Source organism: Chrysochloris asiatica, unplaced genomic scaffold, assembly GCF_000296735.1.
Source record: "Chrysochloris asiatica unplaced genomic scaffold, ChrAsi1.0 scaffold00029, whole genome shotgun sequence".
Classification (NCBI taxonomy): Eukaryota; Metazoa; Chordata; class Mammalia; order Afrosoricida; family Chrysochloridae; genus Chrysochloris; species Chrysochloris asiatica.
In genome coordinates this window covers 24,421,154-24,445,993 of record NW_006408547.1, presented here as the reverse complement: position 1 = coordinate 24,445,993, position 24,840 = coordinate 24,421,154, and the positions used below count along the sequence as shown (strand labels likewise).

At 44.1% G+C, this 24,840-nt stretch overlaps 1 protein-coding gene across 1 annotated transcript in view; it reads right to left on the bottom strand.

Moving 5' to 3' along the window:
• TFDP1 (transcription factor Dp-1) overlaps window positions 1-24,840 on the bottom strand; it is a 134,744-nt gene that overhangs the window by 5,390 nt on the left and 104,514 nt on the right. The window contains exons 3-10 of the mRNA XM_006851523.1: window positions 17,817-17,923; window positions 9,417-9,538; window positions 8,004-8,169; window positions 5,806-5,949; window positions 4,765-4,833; window positions 2,929-3,080; window positions 1,884-2,050; window positions 36-114 (exon numbers count right to left, since the gene is read on the bottom strand). Coding sequence (XP_006851586.1) covers window positions 36-114; window positions 1,884-2,050; window positions 2,929-3,080; window positions 4,765-4,833; window positions 5,806-5,949; window positions 8,004-8,169; window positions 9,417-9,538; window positions 17,817-17,923 — 1,006 coding nt within the window. The remainder of the gene's footprint in view (window positions 1-35; window positions 115-1,883; window positions 2,051-2,928; window positions 3,081-4,764; window positions 4,834-5,805; window positions 5,950-8,003; window positions 8,170-9,416; window positions 9,539-17,816; window positions 17,924-24,840) is intronic.

Here is a 24,840-nt window from a genome sequence, read left to right as displayed (position 1 = left end):
GCCGGCTCTTGTATAGAACTATAAGTTGCCATCACCTGGCAGAAAGTCTTGTGCCATTTGAAGTTGAACCTGATGATGTGACAAATACACCGCTGATTGGTCCCTGAGCCATTTCTGAAAAGAGAAAGAAAACAAACTTCACAACACATAAAAATGTCACAAGATGTGTGGGCAATCTTAAGGAACTGAAGTTACCCGTGCTGAAACAACAGGGCAGGAGGGGAAACTTTTGTGAAGATTATGAAAACATGAGGAATGATTTGAGGAGTCGTTTAAGCAACGTCTTGTGACCATGTACTGAGTGTCTTGACGTGCAAAACGGTGAAGAAAACAGATCCGGCCCCTACCCACGTGGAGCTTTCTGCATAGCTAATGTGGTGGTCTCTAACTTTTTAAAAAAAATCTCCTGAGAGTCTTCTTTCCAAAAATGCATGGAAATCTTTTATATGTTGTTGTTAAGTGCCTTCAAGTCAGTTCAGACCCATAGCGACCCTGTACAGGGTTTCCAAGGAGCAGCTGGTGGACTTGAACAGCCGACCTTGCGGATCACACTGATTTTTGCAGTCCAGCGCATTAGCCCACAGCAGGATTCCTTAATATACATACATGTACGTTCATTTATATTACGTGTACATGCAACTGTTACCAGTGTAACTACTAGCGTTTAAAACCAAACATAGAAATCAAAGGATGCTGCAAAAATAAAAATAATATGCACACAATTTACTTTTCTTCCAGTTCCTCAAGAACCATCCTACACAGCCCACTTGGGAACTTGCACTCCATTTGGGAGACCACTGGTCTAGCAGAAAATGGATCCGTTTCTACCAAAGGAAGGACAAAATGAAGAGGGTTCACAAGAATCCATGAAGAATACAGATCGGCAAGGAGCACCGCATAATTGAAAAACGGAGAAGGAACTGGTTTTCACTGGATGAACTTAAAATTCAGGACAGGCTTCCATTTCTCCTAGAGGGAGCTTAGAAACCCTCCAGTTACAAGGAGTCAATTTCCACTCTCGTCCAGTGCACTGTTTCTCTAGGACTAGTTCACACCACAAATGTAGGGCAACAGCAGACGACAATTTCTCACTTCATCATGGAGCCTTTCTCCTCTGAGCGAGCGTGTGGCCAGCCCCCTGACAACTCAGCTACGTAACTTTATCAGGATGCAAAGCCAGGACCAAGAACAAAAGCTCCTACAAAAGAAACCATTCCACTTTTATGTCAACATTCACTCATATTCCAAAGCAGGAACGTCATTTACAGGAGAAGCACATGTAATAGCTTTGACATGTAGTTTCTTGGTTACTGTGTTACAGCAGACAACTGATTACCTGGACGAGTCTGTGTGTGTGTGTGTGTGGGTGTGGGGTGGGGGGATACGGCAGCGGAGACTACCATGCCTGTTACACTCTCCTCAAGGATTTTCAATTTTTCCCCAGTTTGGGGATGAGATTTGGAAGATGAAATCCTAACTTTTCTGTAACACCGACACCATATAAACTATACAGAGAAATACACAAAAGGCTGCTATGAACTCTCAAATCACAATAAACCCCAGCAGGCAACGTCACCTAACAGGACCACCGTCTTAGTCCACTGTAAGACCACTTACACATATACAAGCTCACTGCCACACGTTCTGCCGTCTCCACCCACAGCCCTCGCCTGTGCGGGCCTCTTCAACTTTCTCTGCTTTCTGTCTCACTGCCCCGGTATCAACACGTTTGAAACCAATCTCAGCAAAAGAGGAGCCAAGCATTCCAGTAACTCTCGGAAGAACATGAGCGCAACTGGCAAATATACACGGTGGCCATCGGGGTAGCTTTGAAGCGCATCTGGCAAATATACACAGTGGCCATCGGGGTAGCTTTGACTGACCTGTCACATAAGGTTCCAGAGATTTAGGTACCAAACTTCTTGCCATTTTAAGGTCTTCGGCTGAACAAGTTCCTGATTCTAGTCCACAAGCCATTCCCATTCGCTTTAATACTTCTATATCATCGTGGATTTCAAACGTGTTGTCAAAATTAAAGAGATACTCAAATCTGGAAGTGGAAAAATGCTCTCTGTTAGAACAGTACAATCGTTACGATTTCTGAGACTAAACACACCTTGACAACAAACACACCTTGGCTTAGGGTATCCACAAAGCAAGTCTACCCACTCACCCTTAATAGACCCAACCTTTTTCGAGGCCATTTTACCTGATATTATCTCTTTACCACAAAACAAAAGGCACTGTAGATTCAAGCGGCTTGTGAGTTGCCATCTACAAACTCCCGACTACCACCCAGTCAGCTCCAACTCACAGCCGCTTACTCTAGAATCTCCGCAGCTGAAAATCCTTGCAGGAGCAGGAAGTACCATCTTTCTCCCACAGAGAGGTGGGTGGGTACAAACCACTGACTTTGTGGTGAGCAGTAGTCTCGTGCTTATTCTATGGTGCTCCCACTGTCTAGCCTGTTATGCAACATTAAGAAAAGAGTCTTCATCATGATGCCCATACATTTTATTTGTTTCCATTAGAAGGCCGACAGATAGGCCATGGAAATGAATTACAGTAAAAGGTCGCATTTGTTGTTGTTAAGTGTCGTTGACTCGCTTTTAACTCATCATCTTTCTATCTTTTGCGGGATCAGAAAGCCTCGTCTTTCTCCCTCAGAGTGGCTGGTGGGCTTGAACTGCCTACCTTGCGGTCTGTAGTCCGCTGCTTATATCCTATGGAGCCCAATGTGCTCCTGAAAAGGCTGCATGTAATCATTATAAATTCAGCATTTACAATTGTTCAGTTAACCAGAGTTGCTATTTCCTTCTAACAAGACAGATGGACGGAGGCACTTGTTCACTTTTGATCTGAACCTCACAGCTGAAGCAAAAGGGCAGATGGGAAACGTCAGCGTCTCTTTCCCCACGAACCACCTACTTGTCATTAGAGATACTGCAGTCAATCACTGTCTTCTTGCTGGTGTTCACAATGATGAAGGGGAGGTGGATGACCGAGTTGGAGGGAGGCGGCCGGCTGGCTTGCTGCTCTGCCTGGCGGTTTCTCTGCACCAGATTCTTGAAGGCAATTTGCTAAAATAAGGCAAACCAATTTATACACTAACATCATGCATTTTATGGAATAAGGTTAATACTTTTTCCCCAAGAGGTTCTTTATAATCCTCCCCATACCCCCACTGGACAGATGTTGTTGTTAAGTGCTATGGAGTCGGTTCCGACCCAGAACAACCTTGTATAAGGTTTCCAAGGAGCAACTGGTGAGCTTGAACCCCTGACCTTGTGGTTCAAACTGACTTTGCAGTCCAGTGCATTATCCCACAGCACCACCCCAGGACTCCACTAAACAGATAAGGGAGTATATCTGAACCCTCCTTTAGAGATCACAGGGAAGGTTCTGGAGAGCGCAGACACCTGGTTAATTCATGTGACCTCCTTAGTACCGGGCAGACTTAGCAGCCTGCGTAAAGGAAATAAATCCATTCTGAAAAAGCAAATAACTCAAAGGAGAATTTAGAATGTGGGATTATCCAAGCACTCTTGCAAATTAAATAGCAACATTTTCTTAGAAAAGGAACGAATAGGGAAAATATAAAATCCATTTCGCCAGCTGCGTGCCTTGCCCCGCTGCTCCTCCCCTGCTCTTTCACGGGAGGGACTCCGCGGGATGGATGACAGTTACACTTCCAGGCGGGTGTGGACTTGCCAGGTGGCACATATTGGGAAGTACCACATCTGGGACCTGTGAAAAGGGGGGCAGGGAGAGTCCTATGGGCTTACATCTAGAAAGTAAAGGTTTCAGTGCCCCAAAATGGATGTTTCCATTACACTGAAGACAACTTTCTTACTGCTAATTTAAAGCCAGAAAATTCATTGTCACTTCCTAGCTGGCTGTGAGCCAGGTCCCAGTTAGGTGGTGGGGATGCAGTTCCAAGACCTGCCCCATGGGAGCTGACACCGGTTGTTTTTTGTTTTTTGTTTTTTTTTTGCTTTTCTCTTTTAAATAGCTATAACGTGCCATAGATACAAACAAACAAACAAAAAGAAAACAATCCATTGTAATGGGGAGCAATTGAGAGGAAGAGACTGGGGGTCCAGAGCCCATTCCGACTCTCCCCAATTCTGCTGTGGAGAAGGGGGGGACTTCCTTGTCTCTCCGCTACCACCTTCACACAACGTCCATTTCCAGCCCACCAGAAGGTCCTGACCTCAGATGCATTCCCTGCCACAAAGTTGAGAGTGACCACACACCCGCTGACCCATCCTAAGATAGCTGAGTTCCAGACGACTCTTCTAAATGATCATTTAATTGGTGAATTACCAGAGTACTCCATGTTTTGAATAGTGCAAATGAACACACACCTCCATTAACTACAAGTCCGTCGGTCTGGGTGGAAAACACCCACAATCAACAGTGGCTTACAGTGTGCTGTCTACAGGCCCCTGCCCAGATCTCCAAGTCAGGCAGACACCTACTGTAGGAAGAACGTGGGCGGGCCCAACAAACAGCCCACCGCCCACACATACTCTTTTTGGTCTTTCTTTATTCTGTGCTGCAAACTGCCCTTGACTCTCTTCCCTGGAATCTCGTGTCCCTTGGCTTTTCCCTCTGTGAGCTTCCTCCTACTAATTCCACTCATTGCCACAGTGGCTAACATCCGTTTCACGTAAGTCCCTCAGCCTGCTGCCTGACCTCTCCCACGAACCCAAATTACTGCTGGAAAAGCCACTTGCCTCCAAAGAGAAAATGTATTATTACCTGTAGAATAAGTTCTTGAAGTTGAGACTGTTTCTGTTTTATTCTTTCAAGTCTTCTCTGTCTCTCTACCTTCAAAAAGACATCCACCCAAGAAACGGTCACAATCCATCTACTACAGCATGTGTTACAACCCATATCAACACAATACAACTTAAGTAGGTTCTTACCCAAAACACTTGTCCTGAATCTGATGGTGGGGGAAAACATAGGTGCTACTGGATTTTTTGGGGTTGGGGGCTTTAAATAGCAGTAAATGTATATGAGGGTCCTTCAAAAAGTTTGTGGGAAAAATGGAATGAAAAGATGATGGGAAGTGTGACCTTTGGTTGTTTAAATGATTATATATTCGTGAGTGTTTCTGTGTACATCCCTCCACCCCCCCCCAAAAAACCCCAGAGGGAATGGAAGTGAATACTATTGAATGATAATGCATGGAGAAGATTGTAATCATAGCAATGAAACGATGGTGTAAAGCCGATGTTCTCCCATGTGAACTATCACTCAATTCACAATAAAAAAAAAAATTAACAAAAGATAATGGGGGAAAAAAATAAAGACAGGATTTTTCTACAAACTTCTAAAAGTCCCTTGGTAAACATTTCAGTCACATGTTCTACTCCTCCTGTTCTCTTAATTCCTTGGATATGGTTATTATATTAAAGACTAAAAATCCCACAAACAAGGATTCAGAATTTACCTCCACTAGAACGTAAGTACCAACAGCTGTAACACAACCAAACTGAGTGTTTCCCAGTGAATTCAGTTAGTCTGGACATGTATTTCTAACATGAAATGGGGAAACACTGGAAAGTTTCTCATTTGATGACTAGCACCAGAGCTGAGAAATATAGGGAACCAACTCCAACAGAGGAGCAAGAATGCATCTCTTCACTGGATCCTAGATAAGCCCAAGATCATGTAGCAAAATAACCTTTAAAAGTGATCAGTGGGATAGAACATGAAAATACGCCCACTTGAGACAGAATCATTTTTGGACATCCGTGCATGAACATAGTTAAAGTGAACCGATCACAATTATACCTCTAGATTCTGACATTCCTGAGCCGAGTTAGTAGGCAGGCCGATCCATTTGATCTCTTTCTTCTCCTTGGAGATAATGTTCATGGCCATTAAGACATTTAAGGCATCATAGACTCGTCGTCTTATGTTCTTCTGGTCATAAGCCTAGTGAAGACAGAGCGTTTATCGTTTAGAAAGATCCAACACACCTTGCAGAATTACATTTTAAATCTACAATTTAAACTTTCAGGCCAGGTGAGCAGACTCGGTAATTCAGTTCATGGTATAACCCTAACATTATCGTCTTGTGACCAATACCATTGTCACGCCGCTAGGTGGGGCTCAGCAAAGCAGGTGTCAGTGCCAGCTTTGGAGTACCTGGGGGCCACAGAGGCCCAGAGTAGGGCGAGGACACTTGGCACATGGTGTCAGAGGCCAGGGAGGCTCCAAGGAGGACCACTGAGCAGAAGACAGGGCAGCAGGAACAAAGGACAACTAGTTCATTCTGCGTATTCATCCTATGTTGTTGTGGTTAATGCCGTCGAGTTGATTCCGACCCACAGTGGCCCCCAACAGGATTGCCAAGGAGCAGCTGGTGAGCCTGAACCACCGACCTTGTAGTTCAAAAAAGTTTGCAGTCTGACGCATTAGCCCACAGCCACACACCAGGACTCCATTCATCCCATAGGTCCACAGATTTAAGAGAATAGGAGTCAAGTTTCTCATTGTCAGAGAGGAAATCTATAATGTGGGAAAAAGGAGGAAAACTAGCAAGAATCCTGTGGTGTTGGTTTGGAATTTCAGCCATTCGTGTGAATTCGTGGTTTCCAATACATGCAGTTAAGTCAGGTCAGAGGCGTTCCCCACTGTTTTGAGTATCGAAATCAACACATGAGTGATAAGCTGGAAGCCACTGAATCAAAGATGCCAGTGTTTTTAAATGCCACTGAGGTGATTTAGACTCTGAGCTGTAATCTTTACAGGCCTCTTGGGCTTTCTCCCATGGTGACAGAGGTTGGGTTTGAACTTCCAACCATTCAGTCAGTAGAATAGAATGTTGTTGTTGTCAAGTGCCAAGAAGCTGGTTCCGACTCACAGTGATAGGGTTTCTGAGGATGTAATCTTTGCAGGAGTGAAAAGCTTTATCTTTCTGCCCCCTAGTGGTTGGTGGGCTTGAACCACCAACCTAGTGGTTTACAGTCCAGTACGTAACCTATGGAGCCACTGTGCTGCCCAGCAGAGTAGAATGTTGTGGTTGTTTTTAAGTGCCATCGAGTCGGCCCTGACTCATCACGACCCCATACAGAGTCACCACCAAGGAGCAGCCGGTTGAGTCTGACCCTCATCAGATTTAGAATCTCCCAGTAATGCCCACACATCCTTCATTACTAAACAAGGGAGGAGGAGAAACTTGACAATGGAAAGGTGGGTTTCTACTTTTCTCTTTGTGAGGTCCCCACCAAAGAGGCTCAACCTGAATCTAATCAGGGGGAGACATCAGACATACCAAACCAGGCAGTCTGTGACCTTCAAAAGTGCCAAGGTCATACAAGCCAAGGCAAGACCCAGGAATTATTCCAGACTGAAGGAGACGGAAGAGATGTGATCATTAAATGCAACATGTGTCTCTAAGCTGGAACCTTTTGTATAAAGAACCCGTAGTGGGAAATCTTAGCCAGACAAATGGAGGAAGAGTCGGAACATTACACAGTGCCAATGTTTCCGTATTAACTTACTGGCTTTAATGGTTATGTTGTGAGTATATAGGACAATGTCTCAGCTTGAAGGAGAAAATAAAAAACCAAACCAGTTGGGTGTTGAGTCTATTTTGACTCAGGGCCACCCCAAGTGTTTCAGAGTAGAGGGTTTGTCAAGGCTGTCTCCTATTGGAAGCATTATGCGGGGCCTTTTTTTCGGAGTAAGGTGCCTCTTTGAGTGGATTTGAACTGCCAACCTACAGTTAGTAGCCAAGTGCTTAACCATTTGTACCACCCAGATACACACAAAAACAACTGGGACTGATGGAGCATATAGGCAACATATTTTCAAAAGGTTCCCGATTTTTGTTTTGTTTTTTAACGGAATCTGGATCTTTGCTGTATATTTGAAACTGTTTTTTTTGTTGTTTTGTTTTTTAAAAAGGTGGGAGGTGAGTTAGGAAATGCAGTTGAGTTCTGCTCTACCTGGTCTCTCCCATGAGCCCATGCACGTATACTTACCGATTCATTTGGTAAAATGTGGTTATCAGCAGCACTGAACTCTGCAACCAACTCATCAGCCACTTCGTTGTATGAAGTGGTCCCTTTCCGCTGCACTTTCTCACAAACCTTCATCGAAAAATGCCTCAGACCTTTGCCATTCTTCTCTCCTTTTCGGTTTCGTTTCCTTCGAAAATACAAAGGAAAACATAAACGGCCGTCAGCATTCTTCAGCGCAAACTTGGAGTTAAGATACACGCTGACCCAAAAGATGGAATACGCTACACAAACAGAAACCCAAGTCCAACCAGGACAATAGATCTCATAGGGTTGGGCCCAGATTACCTCATTATTCCAAGGCATAGGAAAATTAGCTACATTAAAGGAGACAGTACATTGTTAGTGTGGGTATTTAATGTTTCGCTTTTTTCTTTAAAGGTCAGAGAAAATGAACATTTAAGAAAGAGGTCAGATCTCACGTCTGTATCTTCAAATATCAGGAAAAATGGGTCAGACATCCAAAGAAATGGGAACCAATTATGCTATATCTAATATGTATAAATATAAATCTACTTATCAGTACACTAAATAAATACTACATTTTTAAGATGTCAACAGGCATCAGGAAGAAATTCTGGGCTGTTTTGGTTTAAACGGAGGAATTTTTAGTGGCAATTTCACCAGACTGTGATGACTCATGAAAATGGATGCCGAGACTTTTAGCGACATTCTGAGTGGTTCAGACTGAGAGTGTAAATCCAAATTTCTTAACTTTTTGAGTCAGCACATGAACAACAAAAAAAGGGGGGACACTCTTGGCTTCTAATTGGCTTAATTTTCTAAACTAGGCAGATGATTTGTTTTGCTTTATGGCCATTAGAGGCATGGTCTTTTTTGTTTTGTTTCTGTTTGCTTGTTTCTAAGGAAAGCAATACAGCTGACCAAGGGAAACAGTGTTGGAATCAGACTTTGCTTCAGAGAAAGAAACAACCTTAGTAACCATCCTACTGGGTTCCATGGGAGGTGATATTAACAAGCCATAGTCTTTTGGCTTCTTGAAAAATTACATTTACTTCCTAAGTTGTTACTTTGCAGTGTAGCCAATGAAAAGTGTACAGTTACCACTGAGTGGGTTCTGACAGCACCAGCTTCTTCCTGTTCTTCTGCCAAAACTGATAAACCTTCAGATTGTAACAGTGATACCAAAACACACTACTGACTGCCTTCCTGGCAATCCCGCTTCTCATTTACTGAGGAGGGAGACTAGCTTTGATTACGGGTCTGTTCTGGCTATGAACCGCGCATTCTTCCAATTAATAACAAACGGCATGATCATACAACATATTGGGGGGGGGGGGGCCCATGGAGAACTTGAACGATTACAACTCTAAGCAACGCTGTTAATTCTAATAGTTTGAGAGGAATATTGCTCACCCAGCAGACCAAGGTGAGGAGTCTGAAGCCTGCTTCTGGGATACAAAGTGTGTGTTAGGGGTGTGTGGACTTCCTACCAGGATAGTATTTGACGCTGCAGGCCTCTGAGGTGTACCAATTACCTACAGTTAAAAAAGACAATTCAGAATACAATCAGAAATCTCCCATATTATGATGCTGCTAATTTTTATTATTTGTTTATTATCTACAGCCGCTTCTGAATTTTATTAACCACAAAGAATTAGAAAGAACAATGATAACATTAAGTACCCAAGGGCTTTTGGAATATTGACCGGTATAGTCACATCTGTTCTGATCAATCCTGTCTCTGGTTCCCCTTCATCAACCTCAAATTCAACACAAGTAACAAGTAACTGAAAACAACTCAAACAGTCAGGAACAGACCATCACATTCCTCCAGTGGCAAATGAATGACTATTAAACTGCTAAGGAGACTCAATTAACTTCAGGTTTCATGATTTTTTAATTTTAGGAGGAGGGGGCGTAGGTCGGAAGGATATTGGAAAAGAAGAAGAGAAAAATGTATCCCAATTCATTCTGTATAAAGAACGTCACCAACGTATCTTAATTTTTCTCTCATCTTCTTTTACTTTCTTTCAACAATAAGGGCAACCATCAAATTTGCGTCCTTTGGTGGGACTAAAAAATGGCTGACTAGAAAAACAAACGAAGAACAGCTCTCGAAACAAAAGCATACATAGAATTAAAGGCACAGCCACAGATCGTCAATAGTCCAAGCGGAAGAGCTACCAACAAGTTGATAAGCAATGCCTGGGTGTGAAACTGATCCACTGTGTATCTCATCGCTGGGGCACCTTCCTTAGGCGTCCCAGCATAACAAACACTGTCAAGGCAAGACTGGGAGTTCACACTGGGCACAAAATCCCATGGGGTTTGGAACATCTGGTGACAGTGGCGACTCTCAGCGGTCAAGCAAATCCTTTGCACATGATCCCAAGTGACATTTGTCAATTAGCCTCATGCATACAGAAAGCACTAAAATAATCCCCCTTCCTGAGAGTCTTAGATGTTCAACAAGGATGGTTTCTTCATAAAAGGAAGTGAGTAAGTGGTTTGTATTTTGACAATAGGCCATCAGTTCCACTGATGTTTAAGTGTTAGCATTTGGGAATAAACAGACATTGCAAATTTGTACAGTCGATTAAAATTTTAGTTTTCCTTAGATCCTGTCACACAATCTTTACATCTGAATCAATGAGCCGATGTGTCAGTAAAATTATTCAGTAGCACTATTTCTCAGTAAATGTTAAAAGATACAATTTACCACAAAGCAAAATGCCTCGGTGATTCAACTGTTTGTGTGAACTGAAGACATTTCAGTTATGTATATTGGACACCTGACTGTTACAGGGGTGAACCTCCATCTGGGAGAGAAGAGAATATGCCTTTGAGGGGACTCACCCTGCCTGAGTGACTTAAACCGCCTTCTCCCCCTTACTTCCCCTCTTAGTAGGATAAACACAACACCTGGTGCGGCCTGTGAAGCCCTGACAGACGAACTTATTACAGAATCATCTGTCTCTAAGCTCAAATCAGCTGGCTTCGATGGCAATGGTCCACACAAGTTCTAACCCATGAAAAAAGGTAACTGAATCTTCATTTGCATTTAAATAGAAATGTGATATTTATAATTCTATCATAGAAGACTTGGCAGCGTACCTTTGAAACTGCGGATCATCCCCCTCACATGAAATCTAATTAGTGAAATTGGGGGGAAATGAGAAATAAAAGCGGACAAAATTTCCCGTAAGTGCATACTGCTTAATGAAACTCTGGTCTCTTTTAAACATACGTATGCATTCATTCAAGGTGGTGCTCTGGACCCCAATACGTATTGCATTTCTCTTGTGGCTAAAAGCATTTGGAAAAGCATTGAAGGCTTATCTACTCAAAGCAATTACTTTGGCACAAACCATTTTTCTTCAAATTAGCATTCTCAAGAAAGTGAGCGGAAGGCTTTGAAATTTGTGAAGTCTTTTGCCTGAACATGCAAATACACCCAACGCGTATACAAGCAGAAGCTCAACTCAGTCAACTCCTTTAAAACACAATTTCCCAACCACCTTCCATGTGTTTTTCTCCCTAAAAAGGGCCTCCACTAAATCCAATCTCATGACTTTATGAGACACTCGATCTTGACGCTACCAAAGTGACCACTAGATGGCCCTTACTCTAGTTGTTCGTAACTCTAGAACTATGTTCTATCGGATCCTCTTCACAACAGCAGAGTAATTAAATTCTTTATTCTACACTATGAACAGAGAACCCGAGGCCCAGGCACACAGTATATAGTAGATGCTCACTAAGTGTGTATTAACATAAACTTGGTTGTGGGGGTGTGAGTAGAACAGTGAAGCATAGAGCATTTAGGGTGTTTTGTAATGGTGGGGGCATAACATTATTGATTCTTCAAAACTCTGTGTCTTGTCCAACCCAAAGAATGATCCCTATGTAAACTGTAAAACTATAGATTTCAATTCATTTTAATGTTATGAGGCTTCTTGTTGTTAAGTGCCGTTGAGTCGATTCCGACCCCTAGCCACCCTGGTACAGGGTTTCCGAGGAGCAGCTGGTGGGTTTGAACCACCAACCTTGTGATTTGCTGTCCAGTGTTAATCCTACAGCACCACACAGTATTAACTGTAACGTTTCCTTAGTTCATTATAATCTGTCATCAGTGTTAACAAATGAACCACACCAATGCAAGACATTAAGCATAAGGCAAAGGGGCCTGGAGGGAGAATATATACGAACACTGTATTTTCAGCTCAAATTTTCTGTAAGCTTTAAACTGCTCTGAAAAATAGTCTGCCTCAGAGTGAGTGAAGGAGTAAACATTCCCTAGATAAGAAGGACTCAGTAACCAAGCATTTGGAACCCTCCTGTTCCTCTCCTTAGTGTCTCTGAGCTTCAGTTATGACATAATATTAAAAAGCTTATATTAAAAACACCTGAGTTTACTATGTTGTTGTTAAGGAACAATGAGTCGGTTCCAACTCACAGTGTCCCTGTATAGGGCTTCTGAGGAGCGGCTGGTAAATGTGAACTGGCGATCTTGAGCTTCAAACTGACCTTGCAGTCCAGTGCTTTATCCCACAGAACCACACCAGGACTCAGTTGACTATAGTTGTAGCACACAGACGGTCAACCATCACTGAGCGTTTTAGCTCAGAGAACACAGCAGATTGGTCTCAGGACTTACATACACCCCTGGTTCACCACGCTAAGGCGCTAAGTCATTAGAGACAGCGAAGTTGAGCAGAACTCTGCGGTTTGCTTTATCACCTTAGCAGTTCTACATGCAAGATTCATTCAACGCTTTGTTTCCCCTGTGGGAAGCTTCTTGGTGCATGCTCCTGTTACCTGGAAATCCCCGGGAAGGAAGTGTGTTGTGTGGACACTGGCACTGCTTGCTGACCAGTGCCAGGTGACACACACTTTGAGCTCCTTGAGAGTGTGGGTGTCTGCTCCCCTAGTTACAACTGTAAGGCGATTTCCAACATTCACAACTGCTCTTTGTCCATGCCTACCTGAGCCCTCAAGCCTCAGCTGACTCCCAGCTCTCCGGTGCTGGTCTTTATATAAACTTGTCTCTCTGCTCCTGCTATTGGCCAGCCTTAATCAAGTGTGGACCTAGACGTAAGGAGACTCCACATAAAGACCTTGCTCAGGCTGTGAGTAGGGTACGAGTTAGCATCCCCTAAGAATGAAACACACACACTTTACTGTGCAGAGTTTGACATGTACTTGGCTCAAGCCATCTCTTCCCTTCTTTCTGGATCTTGGTGACGGAAGACCAGGCTAGATCCGGAGTATGGTATACATACTGCAGGAAAATGTTTTCTGTGGGTCTGTGTCATACACACACATACATGCACACCAATCAACACTGATGCTTACTACTGGGTATTATGTCATCGTTCCAGTATAAACTACAAACATTACAGATCAACAGAAATACAGGCTACCCTGAGAAGGGGGGGGAGGGGGGGGACACACAGAAGAAGGGAGTGTCTGTGGGTCAAAGGACCAGAAGGTTAAGAGAGGAAGCAGTGAACTGGGGGTGGGGGGATGAGCAATGTAAGAAGAGAATGACTAGAATTAACAGCTTAAGTCTTTGAGGAAGAAGGAAAAGCAACCAGATTTCAAAACAGCAGCCACACGATTTCAGCTGGGAGTGGCCAGGGGCCTGAAACCACACCGGGACGGGTACAGAAACCGCAGCATCAAGAGGTAAGCATGTGCTAATCCAAGCAGATGGCTCACCTACACTTAGCACTGGCTTTCCATCTGGAGGCAGAAATCTAAGATCCTGGGAAGCACTTCCTATGCGAGAAGGTTCCCAGGCTCCAGCTCAGGGGTCTGAGGAGAAAAGCGTCCATGTGGGGTCCATGCAGGCAGGAAGTGTTTCAGGGACTCCCTGGTGACGTCTGTTCTGCTCTGATGCAATGACTATTAACCCTCAAGGATGGCAGTTTCATCTCTGACCCCCACCTCTCCAGGTGTGAGCGAGCGTCAGCACGCAGTCAGTCTCTACTGTGTCTGGAGCTGGGAAAGATGGTGATGACCAGGCACTGACCGCCACCCCCCCCCCCCCAAAGCTCATTTCGGTAGTAACTTTTTCAATCATTTCAACAACAATCCTGGAAAAGGGGTAAAGTTATTACTGTTCAGATGGGAACGGAGATTCAGAGAAAGTAAATAATGTGGCTTAAAGTCCCAGTGTGGCACTGTGGGATAAGTGCTGAATTACAAGGTCAGCAGTTCAAACTGACCAGCTGTTCCTTGGAAACCCTATCCGGGTGGCCACACGTCAGAAGCAACTCAACAGCACTTTAACAATGAGGTCAAGCAGCTGGGGGCTGATGGGAAAGAATGGATTCACATTCAAACTCAGCCTTTTGACTCTACAGCTCCTATCTATAATCCCCACCACACTCAGAGCTACTTGAGGACACTCGGTGAAGACCTGAAGTCTTGAGAATATAGAAAAGTGTGTGCTCTGAACATCCAATCTCAGAGTGGCGAGGTCAAAACCAGCCTAGGTCATCTAACACAGAATAGTCTCTCCTCCCCCAGCCCTGTAACAAGCCAATCCTACTGCTTCCAAGGTGAACACCTGCATCTATCTCAAAGCCTAATCCTTCCTAAGCCTGGTCTAAGGAAAATCGGACTAGACAGGGTGTAATGTTTTTACCTTAATATCACAGGCTCAAAACATGGACCTTAGTGTGATGTTGTAGGATCAACACTGGACTGTGAACCATAAGGTTGGCAGTTCAAACCCATCAGCTGTTCCTTGGAAACCCTATACAGGGTTGCTCTATTGAGTCCGAACCGACTTGATGGCACTTAACAACATGGAAATTAATATTATTTCAGTATGCAGACAGTAGGACCCTACTTACTGAAAAACCCAAAAAGTAAAGTACGCTGCATAGACAAGTGTGGTCAGGTGCTAAAATGATCAAGAAAAGGTTGCTTTTACCAGAAAAATCTGGTTGGTGTTTAGCTTTTGCAGGAGGGAAAAGCTGAAGCTGGAAGAGGCCTAAGGGGCAGCAACTGGGGTGGCCCTCCCGTTCTGTTTCCGGGCTGAGTGACAGCTCTGCAGGACTTTGCGGCAGGGAACTGTGTAGAAGGTTTTCTGCGTTTGTGCTATTTTTCTGTTCAGATGTTAACTTTTGCAAAATGAGAGGTTTACAATAAAATCTCAGTGCTGCAGAAGACATAGGTAAGGCTTCTTCTTGACAGAGGAGCCCCTAGGTGGCACAAATAGCTAAGCACCTGAATACTAAGCCCCAAGGTTGGCTGTTCAAATCCACCCACAGGTGTTTCGGAAGACAGGTCTGGCAAACGGCTTCCAAAAAGGTCACAGCTTTGAGAGCCCCATGGAGAGATTCTACTTTGCATACACTCAGTCATCTGACTCAACGTGACAACTAACAACAACAGACGACTGTGGATGTCAAGTGCAGGATTCGATCTCATTTCCAACAATGAACACAATGAGGCACTCTGGCACACTGATTACCTGCATGCTGAAAATCGAATGACCCCAGGGGTCTTTTTCACTCACAGGATTAGACCTCATCCCTGATATCAAAATCAAGCAAGCCCTATTGCTTTAACCTGTGGTATGTACAAAGTGTGGGATTTTGTGAGGTATACTAAAAAAAAAAAAGAGTCATTTTGTTCTCAACTTAAATCAGTGTAATTCAGATCATGTATTTAACTTTCAGGGTGATTAATTCAACAGAACTGTTGGTATAATTAACAAGGTTTATTCCCCAAGCTAAACTCTGCAATAATACAGTACACAGAGGTTATAAAAATCAAACTGCGGGCACACCGTCATAAAGTGAAATTTAAAATGGAATTTTCGGCTGACATCAAAATGACACCTTTAGAAAACTGGAAGATTGACAATTACGGTGTTAGGACGTTCCTACTGTGACTGGCTTTCAATACTTCACAGAGATTCCATATTACCGCTCAGGGACGAGGGCACTGGGGCAGCTGCACTTTGTGAATGGAAAAGCCGAGATTTGAACACCCTTCCCTTCCCACTAGCCACACTATGTCTGGCACAGTGCATAATTCAAAATTGAAGCTAAAAAAAGGCATGTCCAGTGAGAAGTACTTATAACCACCAAGCATGGACAGAAGTGGCCCAAGGGCAGAACTCCAGAGGTTAGGGGTTCTAAATGTGCGCTGGAAAGCTGCTGAAAGCGCAAGGAGCTTGCTCTTAAAATGAAATCAATACTAGAATCCATTAAAAAGGATCTAGGAAAACACAAGTGCAACTGAACTCTGTGAAAACAATGGAAAGGAATTCAAAAGAAAGAGCAAAGCATAGAAATGATGAAAAGATCAGTGGTGGACGGCAATTGTTCCCTGAAGAAGGAGGGGAAAATTATTACTCAGACAGGATACTTCCCTCAAATGGAATGAAAGACGAGCCCAACACTCCTAGCGCATCCAGTACAAAGCCTCTCACTCCAAACAAAGGTTTTTCCGCCAAAAGGTCAGGTCCCTCCACATATATGTGGGGGGAGAGTGTGGGGTGGCATGGAGACAGAAGGCATCAGCACCTCACAAGGCAGAATGGAAGACACCAGAGAAACAGGGCGGAGCTGCTAGAGGGACACTCGTTTCCATCACAAGGGCCAGGACTTGACAAGAAGGGCCTGAAGCTAGAACCCACAGCCACGCACAGACTAGACCAGGGCAGCGAGCAGCCACACCTAGGCACCAGACAGTAAACCCTCAATATGCTCTGACCATGTTTACGTGCACACAGCCCTCATTGAAGATTCTAGTCACAAACAGAATCTGCACAGGGTAAACCCTACCTACCTGCTAGGGGTCCCGACTCTGATACCCAGACGTGCAAACCACCACCCCACCCCACTTGCAGAATTCTGTTTGGGATTATTTTCTTGTCTTTGATGGACCAACACCTAGAAGGCATCAGAGAAGACGAAACAAAGGATGCAAACAAAGCAAACAGCACCGGTAAAAGGCAGTGTTAACATGCAGCACACACGGCCCGCTTCTAAGGGAAGGGATGTGGGGACAGACATCATAGCCTGCCTTATCCTGTGCAGTCAAACCTGCAAGCGACAGCTGTCCTTCTGCATCATGCCGATGGCAGCCTTCCACTGCGCCTTTAGGCACCTGGCAACCACCACCCAAATGCCCTGCGCTGACCCTGCTCGCGCATCACCTGAAACAGGTGAAGCCGCAATGCGCAGACCATTTCTCCACCCACTTTCCTCCAAAGCACCTTTTCCTTTTCTTTAAAAAAAAAAAAAACCTCAAACAAGAAACACTTGTTAACTAAGAGTTGAGATCTATTAAGCAAACCATGGGCAAGAAGAACACAATTGAGCATTGGGTAAAAAGAGTACGTGTGCAGGGGAGGGGCAGGTGGAAGAAGGAATTCATTCAGGTCCTTACTCCCCGCCTGGCGGTGCTAGCAGGCAGCTGTCTCAAGATTTTGAGTGTTCTCTTCATTGGTCATGATGGGCCTCAAATATTCACCTTACCAACTGCACAGGCATTGGAAAAGCAAACAGGAGAAAGCACACGCAAACACTTTGAGGACATGAGCCTCTACAGATACAGACAAAGCATCATTACCATGGCAATAGTAAAGGTCCTTCCTCAAATCTTGGGACAAGTACAGAGTCCAGAGCTGCAAGAATCTTGACAGGAGCAGGGGAAGCCAACTACATTTGAGCACTACTATCCAGGGCAGTAAGAGCATACAACGAATCCCCCTCCTGATTTACCCGTTAAGACCCCAACCCGTACCCCAGAACATCTACAGCCCATCCTTGTCAAAGCGCTCCTTACCACTTGCTGTGCAATGTTGACATTGGACTGTCCAAAGGTTTTTGGCAGGAGCTGTTTTCCGAGTGTGTTTACTGTAGAAGGGTGAACAGCCACTAGCGACACCACACCTACAGCGTAAAGAAATGAGAGAGGTTACCAAACTACGCAGACTTACTCCAAATTCAGGCTAACGGCAACCGTGTCAGGAAGACAATACTTCTGATTAAAAATTCTTACACCCAGGGCTGAAAACTTCTCCCCCACTTTCAGCACTTTAGATCTGTGGGTCACGTGCAAATATTTCTGTTGAGTTTAACTCTCGATTTTCAAAGACGGGAAGGGTTGTGTGTGCACAGAATTAGGAATATGCTGAAAAGCTGTTACGTGATATGGCAACAGAAACTCTGCCTATGTAACTGAGGTCCAGTTAATCAAAAGGGAGACTGCCCTGGGTGATGCTGACCGAATCAGGTGAGGAACAGCACCAGATATGCTCCGGCAGGTTGTGAAACGTATTCACCAAGTCGTGGAGAAGACAAAAGAACATCTACTTGGCCGACAGCCAACAAGGGGGAACTCTCGAGATTACAACCAATGCGACAGAACAACGAGTGAATGAATTTTTGAATGGGAATCTCAATAACTGTAAAACGCAACAAAATATATTCTCTGAAAAGATCTATAGGCAAAAATAAAATGTAATTCTATATCTTAAAGGAGCTCTGATAGCATAGTGGTTACGAAGCGGGCTGCTAGCCTCAGGATCAGCAGTTCCAAACCACCAGCTGCTCCGCAGGAGAAAGATGAGGCTTTCTGCTCCCGTAAAGATTCACAGCCTCGGAAACCCTGTACAGGGTCGCTATGAGTAGGAACCGACTCCATGGCACATAATAACAACAACAAAGGAGCTCTGATAGTATAGTGGTTACGAGTCAGGCTGCTAACCTCATGGTTAGCAGTTCGAAACTACCAGCAGTTCCGCGGGAGAAAGATGAGGCTTTCGGCTCCATAAAGATTTACAGCCTCGGAAACCCTATGCAGGGTCGCTATGAGTCAGAACTGATTCCACGGCGTATCACCACCACCACTACCAACATCACAGAGCTAGAAAGGGTATTTTTAACAAACTCCCAACTACAATAGCAACAAAAATAAGAAAAGATGGGGAGGGGGTCTGCCTACACCATTTCCCAGGGGTTTCTCCAATCTGTTAAACAAAAGAACGGGATTTGGAGATATGGAGTCCTTTTGTGGCACTGTAGATCAGCACTGGACTGCTAACTGAAAGGTCAGAGGTTCAAATCTGCCAGCCGCTCCTCGGAAACCATATGGAGGGTGGCTATGAGTCGGAACCAACGGATGGCACTTAATAACAACAGGAGTTAACCAGGATAGGGGTGTGAAACAACAGAGGAAGTGTTGTGCAGAATCACCCCCACACATGCAAAGGCCTCCATTCTGCTATCCTGACAGGCTGACACAATATTAGAGACAGGGCTTCAAAAAGTGGATGGAAAAACTCCAATCTCATTCAACTGCTTTTTTCCATGAACTTTCTGAAGCCCCCTAAGTAGATCCCATGAGATCGGAGCGGCTGAAAAGAAACCAAACCGCTTCCGCTGAGCTGATTTCAACTCAGGGAGACCGTGCGTCAGAGCAGAACTCACTTTCATTGTCTTGAGTTCTCAGAAGTAGAGCACCAAGCCTTTTTCCCAAGGAGCATCGGGGTCGACTCAGTCCTGCAGCGTTTTGATCAGCAGTGTGACCACAAACTGCACCCCTGAAGCCCCCAAAGCAACCCTACTGCCACCAAGTGAGCTCTGACTCCTAGGTGCCCTATAGCACCAACAGGACTGCTCCAGTACATTTCCGAGGCCGTACTTCTTTTTATTTTTAAGCTTTTTATCGTGACTTGAGGAAGGCTGACAGAGCAGATCATCAGTTTTACATCCAACAAGTCATACACTTGGCTTCACTACACTGACTGCAACCCCCTCCATGTACCAACAGTTAACAGCATGGACCTCCTCTACTCACTTTAACCCCTGCATTCCTCCCTGTCTCCTGCTACCTTCATCTCTCCTCTGCTAATCTCCCTCTCGTTGTATATTGCCTGTCCTGTCACCTGTGTTAACATGCGTCTACCTCTAGCCCATGAATAGTTTCCTGTCATCCCATCAAGAACACCTTTTTTTTCCCCCCTCTACTTTTACAACATTGGTCTCCTAACAATGTTTGCCCTTTGGTGGCTGATTCAGCATGATGTCCTCCACGGTCTACCATGTTGTGAGGGGTTTCACAGATTCATCATTATTCTTCAGTGTTGTGTAGTACTCCATCGTGTGTGTGCGTACCAAAGCTTGTTTAATCATTCTTCTGGTGATGGGCACTTTGGCTATAATGAAGAAGCAATCTTTCTCGTGCTGAGCAGCTGGTGGGTTCAAACCACCACCATTTCAATCGGTTGTCCAATGCTTACCCCAGTGCACCACCACTAAGGCTCCTCAGCACACCCCAGGGACTCCATACACACATGAGGAAGACACTCAAAAAGTGTGTAGGAAAATGGAATGAAAAGATAATGGGATTGTTCCATAAACTTAATAAAGCCCCTTGTCTCGTACAGAGTATCATTCAGTGATGAAAGAAGATGAAATCCAACACATGGATGAACCTTGAAAACATGAGACTGAAGTAAGTTAGTCACAAAAGGGCAACTATTATATGATCTCACTTATATGAAAGATCTAAAATAGGTAAACACATAGACACCAAAGTTTATTAGCAGGTACCGGGACTGGAGGGGAAGGGAGTTCTTGATTGTTTAAAGCAAACGTGGGCAATGTCCAGCCCTCGGGCTGTATAAGGCCCTCAAAATTATCTGGTCTGGGCTTGCTATCACGTTGTTGTTGCTGTTGTTGTTATCGTTGTTAAGTGCTGTTGAGTCGGTTCTGACTCATAGGGACCCTGTATAGGATTTCAGAGGAGAGGCTGGTGGGTTTGAACTGCCGATCTTGTGGTTCACAGTCCAGTGATTCTCCTACAGCGCCACCCCTAGAATCCTTATTATAGTTGGGGGTTTCAAAAACAGTTCATGAAAAAAATGGCATTACAAGATAATAAAATCTTTGCATAAACTTTTGAAACCCTCCTGTTATATAATTTTACCACACACACAATTTTAATGCGAAGAAAAAGAAAAACCCAGAAGAAAAAAAATGGGGGACCTCAGTCTTAAGACTACAAGGAAATGAATTATGCCAACTGCCCAGACATTTAGAAGACCACAAACCTCCAATGAGCTCGGGGCACTAAGTAACGCCATGATTCAGCCTTGGCGACTGAGCGGAGGAGCTTTCGAAGTCATATCCAGACACCTGACCCAGGAAAACTGACAATAAATGTGTCAAAACACACACACACAAAACTACCCTTTGAGACCGACTGGCTCCTGAAGGCTATTTATTTCCCTTTCTGGTCACCTTCAAACCTGGCATCAGCTCTCTCAGCTGCTGTGAGAGGCAGTCTACTCATCTGTAAAAGTGTGTGGGTTGGCGTGAAACATCAGGAGACAACAACTTTTTAAAGTCTATGATTCTATAGGGAGTCCTAGTGGTACTGTGGGATAAGCACCGGACTGCTAACTGCAAGTCTGGTAGTTCAAACCCGCCAACCACTCCTCTGAAGCCCTATACAGAGTTGCTATGAGTTGGAACTGACTCAGCGGCACTTAACGACATACTTCGATAATATAATCATGTAATAAAAAATCTTAAATGAGAGCAATTTTTATCCTAATATTTCTCTATATAGTTTCGAAACTAGAATGCTCTCAGGCGAAGTGGGTCATCACGAATTTAGGAACATGGCACTGTAGGATTAGCGCTAGACTGGAAGGTAGGCAGTTCAAACACACCAATTGCTCCTTGGAAACCCTATACAAGGGTCATTATTAGTCGGAACTGATTAGACAGCACTTAACATCAACTGTCTTCTTCCTTCCTTCCTTTTTTTTTTTTTTTAAGTTTTTATTGTGAATTGAGTGATAGTTTACATGGGATAGCATCGGTTTTACACTCATTGTTTCATTGCAATGATTACAAAAACAAGAATATATAATCATTTAAACAACCAAAGGGCACATTCTGCAAGCCTGCCTCCTGGCTGCCAGTGCACAGCCTTTCTCTTTCCATGAGTCCAGAGTCCTCAGCTGCTCCCTCTCTCCATGTCCCCATCTCTGCCTCCATCTCTGGTGTCGCTGCTTCTCTGGATAAGGTCCCACATTCTACTCTTGCTCTTCTCCCTTGATGGTCCTAGGGTCCTCTGTTCCTGGACTGTAATATTAACTACTCCCCGCAACTGTTTTCTTACGGACATCTGGTTTCATCTCTCACCATCACCTTATCTTGTCCATGAATGCATGATGGACTTATTCTCTGAGTAACCCATCTTTCCTCAGGCCATCATCAGGTAACCCCCAGATTTCCGTTCCTCTCTGCTGGGTTTTGCACTTTCTCTGGATTTTTAAATCATTTTAATGGAAGAGGGAGGAGGGGTCCTCACACAAAGGTTAAAATCAGGATGGAGTTTTTTTCCCTGTGTTTCCTGGTTCTGCATCATTCCAAATGCCCTGGTTAGTCAAATACTAACCTCTGCCTAACCAGTAAGGCTTTCAAATGCAAAACCTTCCATGGGAGGTGTTGGTTTGGTTTTAACCCTTTATGATCCATGCACTTTAAAGAAGCATTAGTCTTCCTGATAATCCATTTTTAAAATAGGTTTTGTTGTTACATAATAAAACTGAATAATTATCTCAATAGTTTAGACAGATCATTACGAAGTTTAATTGGGAAGATATGGATTCTTCAATTCAAATGGCTAATTGCTGATATTTTTGCCAACCCACACTAATCAACATTGAAATTGATTTAAATTATTTTCTGCAATTACAAAAAGTCTATTTGCTAATAGTGGAGGAGGGGGGAATCAAGTTGATCAATTTCAGGTTATTATCCCCTGTCAAAAATAGATATTTGTGTCTTAAAAGCAAATGTTTCCTTTTTTAGCTGGTTTAGATATATAAGAAGCATTTTAAAAAACAAACTTACTCTAGTTCTCAGTAAACATTTTAAATACATGGTTAGACAATTAAACACATCGCCCCCTCAGATTCAAACAGACACTAAATAATAAGTTTCCAGGAATACTAACTTGAGTCACAAAAAAAGACAATGTTTTGCTTTGTTTTTTCCATTTCTAAATGATCCATTAATTTTCAAGGAGTATCTAAAGAAATAAAACAGATCTTCTATAAGTTAGGAAGCAGCCTACAGTCCTCAGACTCAAATTTACTATGGGTGGTTACCTATTATGAAGGCTGAATTAAAAAAATTAATGTGTAAATCAAGCATATGGAAGTCAGAACATATATTTACCAAGAGAAACAAAATAATCATCTACAGTTCTATCTACAAAACGTGCCCACTACACATTGTAAAACAAACACCACCCAGAACCTACAGATGAGCACTCTTACATAAAAAATACATTCAGAATTCCCACTGTGATTCTAAGGTGGGGGCAACAGAGCACTGCAGGGTTGTGAGACTGAAGGGACTGTGAGGACTGAGACACTCTGGGTGGGCTGAGATTCACTGGGAACCCGCGGATCACGGACCCTTTCTTTCCATCTGCTTTGCCCAGCAATCGGCCAGCTGGCCTGCCTACCACCATCTGCTCTGTCAACCAGGGTCTCACTCCCTTCTGGTCAGTGGAGGCCTTCTGCTGTGCTGGATGCCAATATAATATAGCCCTTGAGTGAGTTTCTAAAGGGTTTTTCCACCTAGGAGAGGTGGGGAAACAAGCAGACAGGGAATCGTTTCCCTGGACTTTGGGGAGAATGATATATCAGGCTTCCCTAAACTTCCCCACATGCCCCCAGGGTTCCTGTCTAGAGCCCCCATCCTGCATCAGCTGGTAGACAAGGGGCTTCTAATCCACTAGGTGGCAAGTGCTGTGTTGGTTTCTGGGAATAAAGCAACAAGTAGCCCTTCAGGCCGGCTTCTGAGAGCCATCTGCCAGAAATCTTCACGATCTCATTCTCTCTACTGCACCTACCTCGGCTTCAAACCCAGCTTAGGACGTGCCATGAATCTGTGTGAGAGCCATCAATCAGCCTGAGAGTGTCAGAACAACGCCATATGTGAATGGAAGACAAGGGAGAGAGATCCAAAAGGCAAAGATACCCACATCCCATTTCTCCATGGTGCAGACCCAGCAGGAGCTTGATTTCAGAGAGGCCCCTTTGCCAATAAGGGAGGGAGGCCAGAATTGGACTGCCCACCCATGCAGGTACCCAGGCCAGCACAGTAACCCTTTCAAGCACACCCCGTCTGCTACAATGACCCCCAGGATCTGGAACCCAGGAGCCTGGAAACAGAGCTGTGAAGGGTCTGGATTCGCTGAAGCTTGTGGGGTTAGTGGCATACCAGGTTACTGGTGGGCTGCAAACCACAATGTTGGCAGTTCAAACCCACCAGCTGCTCTGCGGGAGAAAGACAAGGCTTTCTATCCAAAGACTGATAAGCCTTGGAAACCCTGCACTGGGTCACTATGAGCCAAAATCGAGTCGAAGGCATTTAACAACTTCTGTTTTCATTTAGTGAGAGACATTTTAAAGATAGACCTTCAAAATTACAAAGAAATATATAGCACAGACCATCTGATTCCAGTATGCCTAGAATGAACTAATACCATTTTATCATGTTTGCTTTAACTTTCTGAAAGTGAGAAAGAAAGGTTTACTCAGCAGAGATAAAATGAGTCCCCAAGATGCTCTGCCCTAGCTTCATCCCCTCCCCTCTGACTCAGCCCCTGCCTGCAAGTATCATGGGCCCAATGTGATCAAGGCTCAGTCCATTTTACATACATGCATGTCCATGTGTGTATATGAATCTACAAACAATAAGAAATGTTCTTGTGTGCCTTTAAAAATCCAGAAATCGTGTATGTTGGGTACATTCTGCAGCTTTCTTTATGCTGTTTT